Raw genomic sequence first — 15125 nt, forward strand, 5'->3', positions numbered from 1 at the left:
AACTTTCGATTAAGACCTCCCCGTTATGGCAACTAAACTTTACTTTGCATAATTAAGATTTGCCTCGGAAGAAGGGGAGGGAGAAGCCGCAGCTCTCGGCCATTCTCCTTCACCTCTTCCCCTACCACCCCCGCCCCAACCCTCCAGCTCTGGGCCTCTAAGTTCCTGAGTTTTCTCACTTTGAGGTGCCACCGAACACAAAGAACCATAATGGGCTCCTTTGTGCTCGCTACGGGGCAATTACGCCCTGGAGTCCAGGCCCCTTTAAGAGCCTCTTAAAGAGACAGGCTCTCATTTTTCAGAGGGTTATTTAAGGGTGTGTTTAAGGGGGAGGGGCGAGGCAAACTCCTAGGGGGTCTGCGTACTAGGTGAGGTGAAACTTTTTGTCTGCACTCCTTGAGGAGGAGCTGAGAGAAATGTCTTTGTGAGCCGCTCATTTTTTTAAAAAAGTGTTTCTCTCTCTGAAACATTTTTTAAAGTTGAGGTTTTTCACTTGATTTGAAAAACTGGACTGGAATAGGTGGGGTGCTAGGAGCAGGGGCGGAGGCAAGGATTTAAAGAAGCCGTACCAGCGTGAGCGCCTTAGGCCCCCAGGAGAAGAGTGATCCAGGGCCGAGTGGCTTGGGTCTGCCGCAATTCTGGGGCTTGTGTGTCTCCGGATCTCGCCGCCGCGACTCCGGAGAAATCCCGTGCTGGGCAAACAGCCCTTAATATAATAATAGCTTGTCTCTTTAAAAAGCAAAAGGGGGGGGAAAGTTTTGTTGGCATCTGGTTTCTGATCTCATTATGTTGTGGTCGACCAATCCAGCCCTCGGGGCTGGTCCTGGGGTTTAAATCTGATTGGCCGAGAGCACATTTTGGGATGGTGCTTAGATCTCGACGGGGCGGTTTCAAGGATCCCTTTTTGGGGGGCTGAGAGGAGGGCGGGGCCGCCGGCGGGGGCCCCCTTGAAACCGACTAATTGGGATCGGAGAGGCCGAGGTGAGGGCTGGAGGAACGCACAAAGGAGTCGCTGGGCGGAGAAGGGAGGGGAGAGGCGAGAGGAGGAGAAAGAAGAGGAGAGAGGGCAAGCAGCGCGCGGTGTCTCGGGCGGCTCAGTCGGACCGCGGCGAGCTAGCCGGCAGGCGCGCCGCCCCCCTCCCCCGCCCGGCCTCCCCAACTCTGCGGCCGCCAGCAAACTTTGCAAAGAGGCGCGGGAGGCGGCGGCGAGGCGGCGGCGGGGAAGGCGCGCGGTCTCGGGCCTGGGGCGGGGGCGGGGGGGCGCCCGGGAGCCGAGTGGGGGGCGGCGGCCAGCATGCGGCCCCGCAGCGCCCTGCCCCGCCTGCTGCTGCCGCTGCTGCTGCTGCCGGCCGCTGGGCCGGCCCAGTTCCACGGGGAGAAGGGCATCTCCATCCCAGACCACGGCTTCTGCCAACCCATCTCCATCCCGCTGTGCACGGACATCGCCTACAACCAGACCATCATGCCCAACCTTCTGGGCCACACGAACCAGGAGGACGCGGGCCTGGAGGTGCACCAATTCTACCCGTTGGTGAAGGTGCAGTGCTCCCCCGAACTGCGCTTCTTCTTGTGCTCCATGTACGCGCCCGTGTGCACCGTGCTGGAGCAGGCCATCCCGCCGTGCCGCTCCATCTGCGAGCGCGCGCGCCAGGGCTGCGAGGCGCTCATGAACAAGTTCGGCTTCCAGTGGCCCGAGCGCCTGCGCTGCGAGCACTTTCCGCGCCACGGCGCAGAGCAGATCTGCGTGGGCCAGAACCACTCCGAGGACGGCACGCCGGCGCTGCTCACCACCGCACCTCCGCCGGGCCTGCAGCCGGGGGCCGGGGGCACCCCGGGTGGCCCGGGCGGCGGCGGCGGCTCTCCCCCGCGCTACGCCACGCTGGAGCACCCGTTCCACTGCCCGCGCGTTCTCAAGGTGCCGTCCTATCTAAGCTACAAGTTCCTGGGCGAGCGCGACTGCGCGGCGCCTTGCGAGCCCGCGCGGCCCGACGGCTCCATGTTCTTCTCGCAGGAGGAGACGCGCTTTGCGCGCCTCTGGATCCTCACCTGGTCGGTGCTGTGCTGCGCCTCCACCTTCTTCACCGTCACCACCTACCTGGTGGACATGCAGCGTTTCCGCTACCCGGAGCGGCCCATCATCTTTCTGTCGGGCTGCTACACTATGGTTTCGGTGGCCTACATCGCGGGCTTCGTGCTCCAGGAGCGCGTCGTGTGCAACGAGCGCTTTTCCGAGGACGGCTACCGCACGGTCGTGCAGGGCACCAAGAAGGAGGGCTGCACCATTCTCTTCATGATGCTCTACTTCTTCAGCATGGCCAGTTCCATCTGGTGGGTCATCCTGTCGCTCACTTGGTTCCTGGCGGCGGGCATGAAGTGGGGCCACGAGGCCATCGAGGCCAACTCGCAGTACTTCCACCTGGCCGCGTGGGCCGTGCCGGCGGTCAAGACCATCACGATCCTGGCCATGGGCCAGATTGACGGCGACCTGCTGAGCGGCGTGTGCTTCGTGGGCCTCAATAGCCTGGACCCGCTGCGGGGCTTCGTGCTGGCGCCGCTCTTCGTGTACCTGTTCATCGGCACGTCCTTCCTCCTGGCCGGCTTCGTGTCCCTCTTTCGCATCCGCACCATCATGAAGCACGACGGCACCAAGACCGAGAAGCTGGAGCGGCTGATGGTGCGCATCGGCGTCTTCTCGGTGCTCTACACCGTGCCCGCCACCATCGTCATCGCCTGCTACTTCTACGAGCAGGCCTTTCGAGAGCACTGGGAGCGCTCGTGGGTGAGCCAGCACTGCAAGAGCCTGGCCATCCCGTGCCCGGCGCACTACACGCCGCGCATGTCGCCCGACTTCACCGTCTACATGATCAAATACCTCATGACGCTCATCGTGGGCATCACGTCGGGCTTTTGGATCTGGTCCGGCAAGACGTTGCACTCGTGGAGAAAGTTCTACACCCGGCTCACCAACAGCCGGCACGGCGAGACCACCGTGTGAGGGGCTGCCCCAGCGGCCGTGTCCCCAGGCGGGCCTCTCCCCCCCCACCCCGCCCGCGCGCCCGCACGGGGCGTTGGGGGGGCGCCTTGCCTCTGCGGGGGTGGGGGTGGGGGGCGTCCTACAGACTCCTTATTTTATTTTTTTAAATAAAGAACAATCGAAACCATTTCTCTTTTAGGTTGCCTTTTAAAGAGAACTCTGTTCGATGCCCCCAGCAGGTTTGTAATTAAAACTGTAAATAGTCTTGTAAATTTAATTATATATTTTCTATTTAAAAGAAAAACGGAAAAAAAGGGGGGAGCGCCAAGGGGCCCCGAGGCTGAGGAATGAAGGGAGGGGGCTTTGGGGGGGGGGTCCTCTCCTTTCTTCAGTGCCCTTTTCAAACACCATCCCCTACTTTGGTTCGAATATTTTGGTGTTTTGGCAGGGCTGGGCCTGCTGGAAGAGGTGTTTCTGGGACGAGGTGGAGGAGGGGGTTAGATTCAACTCCCAGAGCCAAATCTGTGAGCCTTCTCACTGGGCCTGTGGAAGTCGTTGGGTGTTTCCCCAACTTGGGTTCTTCTTGTTTTATTCCCTGTCTCTCCCCACATGTCCTGTCTCCTTCACTCGATCTTTGGAGCATTCCCCAAAGAGATCGGCTAACCCCGCGAGTGGGATGGGGGGACAGGGCGAGATGGGGTGCGGAATGGCCGCCTCCCCCCGCAGGCTGGAAGATCATTCTTCTCTTTGACTTTTTTCTTTTCAGCTTGCTGCCCCAAGCGCTTGGAGTGGGCAGAAAGTGCTTTGTAGTGCTTTGTGAAATGTGTTCCGAAACAAAACCGCCCCCCACTCCACCTCCGCCACTACCTTGAGTACCAATCCTGACTGTCTCCATTTTTAGGGAGAGCCTTAGCTCACAAATGTTGGGGTTCTGAGATGCCCTTGTGTCTTTCCCCTTCCCTTGTAGTTGGCTCCCTGCCACTTCCCAACCGAACATCTTCTCTGGCATTCAGATAAGAAGTTTGCAGGTTGGTTTGTGCTTTATGTGTGGGTTTTTGTTGTTGGGTCTCCCCTGCCCCCCGCAAAAAAAAAAAAAAAGCAATAAAAATGGGTTGAGTTGAAGGGAGGGGACGGATAGGCTGGTGGGATTTTTAGTTTAACTTTGACAAAAGACTTCTTTTCAAACTTGTCCAGAAAGGGAAACGAAAAAAAAGTGGGTATTTTTGCTTTGGAAGAAGGCTCTAGGCAGTCTCTTTGTGACTGTGGGGGTGGGGTTGGGTGTTTACAGGACATTCTATATCTCAAGATTGATAGAATGTTTATAACAGATGTTTCTTATCTTCTCCCTAAAACCCCAAAATAAAAGGCAAGACTTTTCTTAAAGTGTCTTTCCCGCTGGTATGAGAATTGATTGCAATTTCCAATACACATCATTTCCCTCAACTATTTGGAATATTTTAGAATTTTAGCTCCAAATGATTGATTTGAAGACCAAGGGGTGGGGTGGAACCAGTATGGCACAGAACCCAATTTTTCACCATCTCCTGTTTCTTGATAATAGTGCAAATTAAAAGCTAATAATCATAATAAAGCACATTTAATTATCTTCTAGAGATCTAGCCCTTTAATTGTATTTAACAGGGTTGTAACATTTTATTAGTTTAACCAAACCACACCCCCCCCTTTCCCTCTCCCCCGACCTACTTGGTTGGGGGTTGGGGTAGAGAAGAGGTTCCCTGCCCCAGACCTTGCTTTTTTTTAGCTAAAATATGGGGGAAAGGGTGCCTTACCACCCTTTGTTGGCATTCTTTGGGATAAGGGAGAAAGTAAGTTAGAACCCCTACTTGAATTTGTTTGTGTGTGTTAGTTTATGTTGGGGGAGGGGACCTGGAAATGTTTGGTGGTAATTGAAGTCGTATGTGGGGCTTTGTTTGGAATTGTATGAAGCCTGGGGATTTCAGCAGAGCCCCCTTCTCAAAATATGTAACCTTCCACCAAATGATTTGTGTGGGGGAGGAGGGGTCAACGTTATAAGTTAAAACTAGCTTTTTCTCAACTGAGGGCGTGTACCAAGTCCTAATATGAGATGATAACAACTATCAAAGCAGCAGGCAGGGGAGCCACTCCCCTGTAGCTCCATTTGTTGCAAAATTCTAAAGGAACCCCACAAGGCCTGGAGGAAAGAGTTAAATTACAAATTGTGAGTGCCTCTCTGGGAAAGAATGGTGAAAGCCTGGGGGTGGGGGGAGGGGTTCCAGTGGTGGAGATGGAGCCTGGTGGGGAGAGCTGGTCTCTTGAAGATTTCGCGGAAGAGCCCGCCCTGCACCCCTCCTCCTGCCTCGAAGCCCCCAGGAGCCCAGCTCTGCCTGCTTTGGGTACATCTGTCAGTGGGCTCTTACGCTGATAGCAGGAGCACATGGTGGACTGCCCACAATAATCTTTCCTTCCCTGAGCTGGGGTGAGAGGGAGGGAATTTGGGCAAAGATGGTTATTCCTTCTTAACCTCCGTCCCTGAAAGTCACCCGCCAGTGGAGGGGAAGAGGGTCCAAGAAAATGGAAAAAATGAGTTTTCTGGTGGTGTGTGTTGGGGGGAGAAGATACGTGATAATTGCCTCTTTGGTAAAGGACAGTTCTAGATGCCCTCCCCTTCCCCAATGTGGGTGGGGGGCAAAGGGCTAATTACCTGATAGAAAGTAGTGGGGGAACTCTTGCCTGGCTGTTGTCACTGCTTTAAGGAACCAGCTCTCAGAGGAGGGAAGTGTTAGCCCAAAGTGCAGGAAATTTCGGAGAGTCTGAGCCTGGAACAGAGACCCAGAGGCAAACTGTCTGAGCTCTGCCCCACCTGGAGAGGGGTCTCTATGCCCTTATGATAAACACCTGGGCTTGGGAGTCTACTTTTGCAGATTTCTTGGTCACCCTATGGGTAAGTCCCAAAGGGGCTAAGGGAGGCTTTGGTGGAAGGTCTACAGCCCAAAGGAAAGCCTTGCACCTGAGACCAGCCTTTGGTCTCACAAGGCTTCCTACCTGTTCTCCCGTCCAACCCCCAGACCACAAAGGAGAAGCTGGTTGTCTAGGTTCTAGGCTTAGGGCATTTTTTCCTCCAGACTCCTCCCTCCTCCCTTGATCAGACTTTGGCTTTTCCACCCCCTACCCCTAACTCTCCTCCTGAAAATGGTTCCATTCGTTGCAAACTCTGTGTTCTTTAAGAACCAGCCCCAGAAGAGGACCCTCAGGTTTTCCACGACAAAATTCTTCTAAACATCCGCCAACAGCGAGGATCACTAGGCTCTGGAGCTGGTGACTTCTGGATTCTAGGGTGTTGGAGCCCTAGATCTGGGCTGGATTCCAAAAGCGGAGAGATGCTGTCCCAGGGTGCTGTGGGGCCCATGTCTGGGGAAACCGAGCCCAGATTCTGCCAACTCTAGGGCATCGTGCTTCTGTTCATCTCCGTCACGGAAACACAGTCCCTTCCTTCCCTACACTCACCTTCCTTTCCTCAAGTTGGATTTTAAACTGGGCTACTGACCCATCTGAGAACCTGAAAAATCTAGAGCTTCTCCTGGGAGAAATTGGCCAGACTCCTGTGAACACACAATTTTGCATGAATTTTGGGGGGTCAACGAATTCTCTTATCTGTGCCCCTTGCCCCATCCCCAAGCTAGCTTTCCAGCTCCTGGTTTAGACATTTCCTCCTCCTGAGGAGTGGGTCTCTCCACCTCTTCAATGGGCATCCTTTATAACTTTCCTGGGGCGGGGAGTGGGGGTGTGTGTGTTGGGGGGAATCTGCGCCACAAGTGTCCAATTACTTCTACTATGGAAAGGGGGATCAGGAGGAGAGGAAACCATCAGGTCTATAAAACCAGGAACATCCCCCAACCCAGATTATTCCTCAACCCTGCCTCTCTGGAAGGTAACAGATTATCGAGGGAATGAGTAATATTTTTGGAGTCGAGGGGAAAAAAACAGGCAAAAGACAGACACACACAGGCCGATCATGGTCGTGAGTGCAGACTTGGGCACGAGACGGTATCCGCTCTGAGCCTGACCTCGGAGTCCCTGTCCTCATCAGTAAAAAGGCCGCGGTACCGGTCCCGGGAGCTTGCGTGAGGATTAGATGGGTGCGGGTACAGAGCCAGCACATTAAAGTTCGGTAAATTGTAGCCCTCTTCCCATTACTTAGGTTAATTCCTAAAAGAATCTGCATCAAAGGATGTACATTTCTTCAGGGCTTTTTACCCTATTGTTGCTGATAGTTTTAACAAAATAGAGTGATTTCCTATGCTCCCGGGTTTTGCACCTGACTCTGGATGCCAGCTCACAGTCCAGAGGCTCTCGGAGGTGGTTGGGCCATGTTTTTCTCTCCCTCTCTCCTCTGATGAGGACAGAAATGTCTTACCCGCCTGAGTGAGCAGGGCACACACACGGGCGGGCTCTCTCTCCAGCCAGCTTTGAAGCCGGCTAATTAGGGCTAGGGCTGTCACAGCTGGCTTCCCCTGCACCTCCCCTCCACCCCTCTGCCTCCCCTCTACCCCTGCGCCTCCCCCCACCCCTCCGCCCTCCTCCTCGGTCCCCAGTCCCAGCCTCACAGCCCGAGAGCCCCTCCTTCGGGGCCTTGCCTTGCCTGGCTTTGCCCTCCACAGCCGGCCCGCTTGTGGCCCTTCCAGACTGCCTGATCAGGGCTGGGATCTGATGCCTGGAGAAAGGACAAGACGGGACTTGGGACGTGGAATAAACCCAGGAACAACTGATTGGGTTCAGAGAGGACTGCCTATGGCCCAGGACCCTCCTGATTCCTAATGAAGCCTGGAGAGGAGCCGGCCTGGGCTGCGGGCTGAGCCCTGGGCCCTTTGTTTGAGAGCCAAGCTTTCTGAAGGCTCCAGCCTCCCAACCTGGCCCTTATAATTAGCCCCAATCAGAGTGTTTATGTAGGGGCCTCCTGCGGAACTCAGAGCCCCGAGATTTCATTCCAAACCTGGAGGAGGAGGGGCAGGAAAGGGATTTGTGTTGGGACCAAGAAAAAGGAGGATGGGGTTAGCCAGTGTGGAGGAGGCGGCCTGGGGGGAGGGGAGGGGAGGAGGTCTTGGAACTGGGAGGACCACCACCCTCCCCATTGGGTCCCGGCTGGGGTCAGGACCCCTCCCAGGGTAGCAGGCGCCCTGGCATCCTGACCCGGGCTGGGCCTGCACGCCTTCTGGGCAGGCTCTGTGGGTGGGTGGGCTTGTGCCAATCGGAAATGGTTTGGATATAATTAACCCAGCTAATCACCAGCCTCAGCCCGCTGGGAGGGGAGGGCACAGCCCAGCGTCCCAGCTCCCCCAGGAAGCTCCGGTCTCCTGTTCTTCCTCCGATGGGGGCCATGGGTGTGCCAAGCCCTGCAGCTGCTGAGGGTGGTAGAGTCAGAAGGCGGGCAGGGAAGGGATGGAGGAAGGGAGGGCGCCTGATTCTCATCTCTGGCCTCACCCTCAAGGGGGAATGCGACAGCAGGGAGTGGGCCTAGAGTGGCCATGCTGTGCTGGTGGGGGCTGGGACACAGCAGCAGGAATTGTGGGGGGGGGGGTCCCAGCCACTGCTTCCAGGTGGCACTGGGTGTGTCCCTGACCCCTACTGCCTTTCCCTCTGGGTCTAGGCCTCCCAGGGAACTCTGTGGGGTGGGACGTGGCTTGAAGGGATTTCTGCCTACTGGGTTGAATGTCTTTTGGTCACAGTCTTGCAAGGCCTCCAGAGAGTGTCCCAACCCCCTCCCTCCCTCAGCACATAAGGCTTACCAAGGTCTGGATCTGGCTCCTCGCTTTCTAGTCTCACTTCCCACTATCCATTCCTACACTCCTTTGTGCCTTCTCCAGAACTCTGATGTTCTCAGACCCGCCATGCTCCATGACTTTGCAAGTACTGTTCCTGTGGCTCAAATGTCCTTCCCTTTCCTTAGCCTAGATAGTAACTCTTATTGCCTCAGAATGTGCCTGAGGTCGAGTGGCCCCTCTGCAGACAACCGTACCCCTAGCCAATCCTGTCGCCACACTGTTCTCTATGGTCCCGGCACATCACCATTATTGTTCGTCTCCTTTCAGGACTATGACCTCCTTGAGGGGTAGCCCGTGTTTGGTCTTTCATCTCTGTATCCCTGAGCCTAGCAATACGCCTGGCACATAGTGGGTGCCCAAGATCACAGGCTCTGGAGACAGACAACTTGGGCTTGAATCTGCCTTAGCCACTTGCTAGGTGTTGACCTTGGGCAAGTTAACTTCTCTGTACATTATCTGTAAATAGGAATAGTAATAATACTTACCTTTCAAGACTGGTTTGAGGATTAAACAATCTGATTCAAGTAAAAATTTTTTTTTTTTTTTTTAAGATTTTATTTGTTTCTTTGGCAGAGATAGATCACAAGTAGGCAGAGAGGCAGGCAGAGAGAAAGGAGGAAGCAGGCTCCCCGCCGAGCAGAGAGCCCGATGCGGGGCTCCATCCCGATCCCGGGACCCTGAGATCATGACCTGAGCCGAAGGCAGAGGCTTTAACTCACTGAGCCACCCAGGCGCCCCTCAAGTAAAATCTTTAAAGCAGTGGCTGGCACATAGTAAATGCTTATTTACTGTGTTGGCTCAGTACTGAGTGTATAGTTAGTATAAGCCTACCATGGCTCAGGAGCTTGCCAAACTATAGAGAAGCACAAATTCAGTCCCCGCCCACATGGAGACCATCTAGTTTAAGCCAATGAATGGATTAATGGGATTTCTGAGTTTTTATGTTTTCTTAAATAAGCTTACTATATAAGTGTTTGAGAATATATCTATGTTCAAATATGGAATCATGATGTATCTATTTGGATAGTATAAAGCATGCAATAAAATTGTGCGTAATCCCTTATAAACCTGACATATGTGATCTGTTTTTTTGAGCATGCGAGACCTGCTTCTAGGACAGAAGTTCTAGGACAGAAGTTTCTGGAAACCTCCTGCTCAGTCTGCACTGCTAAGGAGAATGTTAAAAAAATTTTTTTTCTACCAGAAAGAATAATTACTCTTATACAAATACAGACAATAAACACATCAACATTTTCATTTAACTCCTCAGTTAATGAAGGAATCTGTAAGATGTCAAGGAGACTCTGAAGAATGGAAAGATATCGAGGCATTCGATATACGAACGTTACGTAGATTTGCTTCATGGACAACTAGGCAATACTCACTGGGTGATATCAACTGCGTCTTCATCAGACACAATTCACATCTTATGGCCCAAAATAATTTCCATTATTATCAGTCACCTGAGTTGGAAAATAACTCAACGATAATAAGACTCAGATATAACCTGCCAGGAGACACAGTAATCCCCCCTCCAGAGTCATTATTTTAACCATTTCCAAGTCATTCACAATTTTCCTTGACAAGACTTTCTGAGCTTAGAACTCCCAAGATGATAAGTACCAGGCACCCCTTCCCCTCAAACAGCTTCCGTGGTGGTAGGGGGCTCAGTTCCATCCAGAGTGAGCTAAAATCTTCCAGCCACCCCCTGAGGTTGGCACGGTCTTTGTCAACCTCTTCTTCCCCACTCTGAGCTCTGGCTTTTCTCCCTCACCTTCCTCTTTCCCACCCCTCCCCTCTCATCCCCTCCAACTATGCAGTCCACCCATTCATCCTTTGTGGTAGCCATAATTTATTGAGTACTTTCTATGGGCGAGACGCCGTGCTAAGCACTATACTTTCATAATAGCATTTAATGTTCACAAGAGCCATGAAATGAGTGCCGTCTTTACCTCAAATTACAGCATATTAAAGTCACCGGATTTCATGGAAACAGCTGTTTAGAGGGCATCTAGCCAGTCCGAGAAGAGGGAAAGCAGTCAGACTCTTAACCACAATACCGGAAGTAGCAAATGGGGTCATTCCTCATGCCAGCTGTCATGAATTGGTAGTGGCTCCCCAGAGTACTGTGTTAAGATGGATTCTGAGGCATCCTCTCGGTTGGATGGAAGCTAGTGCTGGAATCCACTAGTGATGTCTGTCATGGTCAGAGAATCAGAGAATGTAAAGGTTCCCAAGTACATCAAATGAGTGTCAGGCTGGCTTTATACTGCATTATCTCATGATCTCCGCAACATTTTTGTAACATTGCTGATGGCTGCCTCTCCATCTAAGGCCTGAGCCTCAGGGTCTGGATCTTAACGCCAGTTTTCTAGGTCTTTCTAATTCAAAGTGTGAGTCCATCTGCATTCTGCCCAGTCTTCCCCTCCACCCCTCCCCTGCCCCCCCCCAGTACCATCACCTGGGAGCTTGCTAAAAAAGCAGAATCTTGGATCTGACCTCATACCTACTGAATCAGAAGCTGCATTTTAACAAGATGCCCTGGAGGGTTTGTTTGCACATTCGATGGAAAGGAGCTGGTCCTGGGGACCTCTTTTCTCAGCTGCACCTGCCCCCATCCCTGCGGCCAGAATCCTCTTCTTCCCGGAAGGTGCTGGCTCAGGTCCAGGTCTGAGTATTCCCGACAGACCCTAATACTTAACCCAACAGAACCAGGTGTGTTTATGGACAATTTCAACTGAGGCTTGAAAACTTTAAGACATCCTCCCCCACCCTGGAAAAATCTTGCAGGATCCTCTGGCTTTTCCCATTAGGAGTGTGAGTGCCTCTGGGTCTGCGGGCCGCACCCCTACAGCTCAGCACTCTGTCCTGTCCTGTTTTCTGAGACTCTGCAGAGTCTCCCTAGGGCCTCGAGAATCCAGCCCAAACTTTCCACGCTGGCTTTTGAGACCTTTGCCCCTTCTCATAGGGGCCCAGGGACGTGGGATGGAGCCGGGCAGCACAGAGATGTGGAGGAGAAATAGTTGCTAAATCTTATTGGTTCAGCCATTGGTTCAACCAGTGTTGACCACTGTTCTCTCCTGGGCACGGGGAGACAGTGATGACTAGAGCATGGTCTCTGTTCTTGATGAAAGTGGACGTATGAGCAGATGATGGCTGTATCATGTGATACAAAAGGAAAACACTGGGGTTCTTAAGAAAAAAAACAAGGGCCTTCTAGGCAAAGGGAACCCCACGGGCAAAGCCATGGGAGAACATGGCATAATCAGGGAACGGCAAGGAGAACGTGCCTGGAGCATAGGATGAGTGTGGAGGAGAGTGCCAGAGCTGATCTAAGTAAGGATTTGGGCTGAGCCCCAGCAAAATTTCAATATCACGCTGGCTTGGCCATGCAGCACACATCTGAGCCACCCCTGCCTGCTCGCAACAGCAGATCTCATTTCTTTACTGACTTGAACCAATCAGAACCAGGGGGTGCGGGCACACACACACACACCAGAGGACATGTGAAAGCCAAATGTTAGTGGGTTTTGGATCTATGCCCTCTCTCTAATCAATGACTGGATTCCATCCCTACCAACACCCTCTTTTTGTGCCAACAGGAGCAGGGATGGCCAGTGAATTTGAACTTCCTGGTAAAGAACTCTGGGGCAGGACTTTGGGTCTCCCTGACCTGAGACATGGCTACAGACGGAAGAAGCGTTGGCTCTACGTATGTACCAGATCTGATTGTGCAACTATGTCTGGGTGTGTGTAGACGGATATATGTGTGCGAACTGGTTGCCTTGATGTCTCAGGAGACATAATCCCAATTCCTTGCCAGAGAAAGAAGGATAGATTGGTCTACTGACATCCCAGTAAGATTCATATGGGAAACTTCCTTGGGGGCAGAAAGTGAGATGGCTATAATACCTTGTTTCAAATTATCTGACTCTCCTGTAGAAAGGCGGAGTATATGTCTCCTCCCCTTGACTCCTCACCTTTGACCAGTTGGCTATGGTGGAAGTGATGTCATGGGACGGATAAGTCTGGGTCATGAAAACCCATGCAGTTTCGACCTTGTTCATGGGAACCCTCACCCTCAGGCTGACAGAGCTGGCATATAAGAAGTTAGACTATCCAGAGACCACCATGCGAGAGAGGGCCCATGTACGTGCTCTGGTTAATAGTTCTAGCTGAGCCCCGCCTTTCAGCCATCCCCACTAACACACTAGACAGATAGGTAAAGTCATCTTAATTTTACCTATCTTATTTTACCCAGACCAGCCCATCCATCAGCTGAATATCATTAGGTATCCTCAGCGATGCCTGTGGAACAGAAGAACCACCCAACCAAGCCTTACCCAAATTCCTGACCCATAAATTGTGGGATATAATAAAATGGCTATTGTTTCAAGCTACTTGGTTTTAGTGTACTTTGTTGCGCAGCAGTAGATTACTGAGACGTAACTAAGTTCTTTAAGTACTTACTATGTATCTGGAATTGTTCTAAGTATTTGACATGCATTAATTTTTTTTAAGATTTTATTTATTTATTTATTTATTTGAGAGAGAGAGCACAAGCAGGGGGTCACCAGGCAGAGTGAGAAGCAGGCCCTCCACTGAGCAAGGAGCCCTATATGGGACTCGATCATCATGACCTGAGCCGAAAGCAGAGGCTTAACCTGCTGAGCCACCCAGGTGCCCCGACATGCATTAATTCATTTATTCCTGAGAATGGGTTCCAGAGAGGTGCCTGGATAGCTTAGTGGGTTAAGCCTCTGCCTTTGGCTCAGTCATGGTCTCAGGGTTCCGGGATCAAGCCCTGCATTGGGCTCTCGGCTCAGTGGAGAGTCTGCTTCCCACCGGCTCTCTGTCTGCCTCTCTGCCTACTTGTAATCTCTCTGTGTCAAATAAACAAATAAAATCTTTTTTTTTAAAGATTTTATTTATTTATGTGACAGAGATCACAAGCAGGCAGGGAGGCAGGCAGAGAGAGAGAGAAAGGAAGCTCCCCGCTGAGCAGAGAGCCCGATGTGGGGCTCGATCCCAGGACCCTGGGATCATGACCTGAGCCAGAGGCAGAGGCTTTAACCCACTGAGCCACCCAGGTGCCCCTAAATAAATAAAATCTTTTAAAAAAAATGGGTTGCAGAAACCAAAGCAGTCACGTAACCTCTTCAAGTTAACAGCCTGTAACTGTGATCACCTAGAACCTGAACCCAGGTTGTCTGACACTGGAGCCCATGTTATTAACCCCCTCCCTTAGAGAGCAGAATAATAGAGATTAAAAGTCTCTTAAAGATTACATGATGGAGGGGCGCCTGGGTGGCTCAGTGGGTTAAGCCGCTGCCTTCGGCTCAGGTCATGATCTCAGGGTCCTGGGATGAGTCCCGCATCGGGCTCTCTGCTCAGCAGGGAGCCTGCTTCCTCCTCTCTCTCTCTCTCTGCCTGCTTCTCTGCCTACTTGTGATCTCTCTCTGTCAAATAAATAAATAAATAATCTTTAAAAAAAAAAAAAGATTACGTGACGGGAAAAAAAAATCTTAAAAAAAAATAAAATCTTAAAAAAAAATTAAATCTTTAAAAAAAAAAAAGATTACATGACGGGGGTGCCTGGCTGGCTCAGTCTGTGGAGCATGTAACTCTTGGTCTCACTATTGTACGTTTGAGCCCCACACTGGGTGTAGAGATTACTGAAAAGTAAAATCTTTTTTTTTTTTTTTTTTTAAGAGGAGGGTAAGGACAGAGGGAGAGGGAGAGAGAGAGAGTCCCAAACAGGCTCCACAGGAGCATGAAGCCCAATACAGGGCTCAATGGCACAACCCTGAGATCATGACCTGAGCCAAAATCAAGAGTTGGATGTTTAACCAGCTGAGCCAGCCAGGTGCCCCGAAAGTAAAATCTTAAAATCAATTAATAACATCTTTAGAGGGGCACGTGGTGGCTCAGTGGGTTAAGCCTCTGCCTTCGGCTCAGGTCGTGGTCTCGGGGTCCTGGGATTGAACCCCGCATCGGGCTCTCTGCTCAGCAGGGAGCCTGCCTCCCCTGCCACCTCTGCCTGCCTCTCTGCCTACTTGTGATCTCTGTCTGTCAAAAAAAAAAAAAAAAAATCTTTAGAAGAAATGGAGAACCAGGAGGATTAAATGGATAACCCTAGGACCCCACAGTCTCTTTGTACCAAGTCAAGTCCAGATCCCAAGTTTGCTAACTCTAGACCTAGAGGGAAAAACAGAATGGAACGTTCTTCTATCTCAACATACCCTTCCTTGTGGACCACCATACATGCCTTCTGTCTCACGGTCACCATACAAAATCCTTGGTTTGAATCTCTGCTTTTTACTATAAATGTGCAGAAATGACTGGCTCCT

General features: G+C 51.9%; 1 protein-coding gene across 1 annotated transcript; it reads left to right on the plus strand.

Annotated features, from left to right (window-relative positions):
- The first annotated feature begins 856 nt into the window (after positions 1–856).
- On the plus strand, positions 857–4357 carry FZD2 (frizzled class receptor 2). Its single transcript, XM_004772766.3, has one exon. The coding sequence runs from the start codon at positions 1295–1297 to the stop codon at positions 2993–2995; it is 1701 nt and encodes a 566-aa protein (XP_004772823.2). The 5' UTR covers positions 857–1294; the 3' UTR covers positions 2996–4357.
- The last annotated feature ends 10768 nt before the right edge of the window (positions 4358–15125 follow it).

The sequence above is a fragment of the Mustela putorius genome, unplaced genomic scaffold, assembly GCF_011764305.1.
Source record: "Mustela putorius furo isolate JIRA1106 unplaced genomic scaffold, ASM1176430v1.1 tig00000487_pilon_pilon_pilon, whole genome shotgun sequence".
Lineage (NCBI taxonomy): Eukaryota > Metazoa > Chordata > Mammalia > Carnivora > Mustelidae > Mustela > Mustela putorius.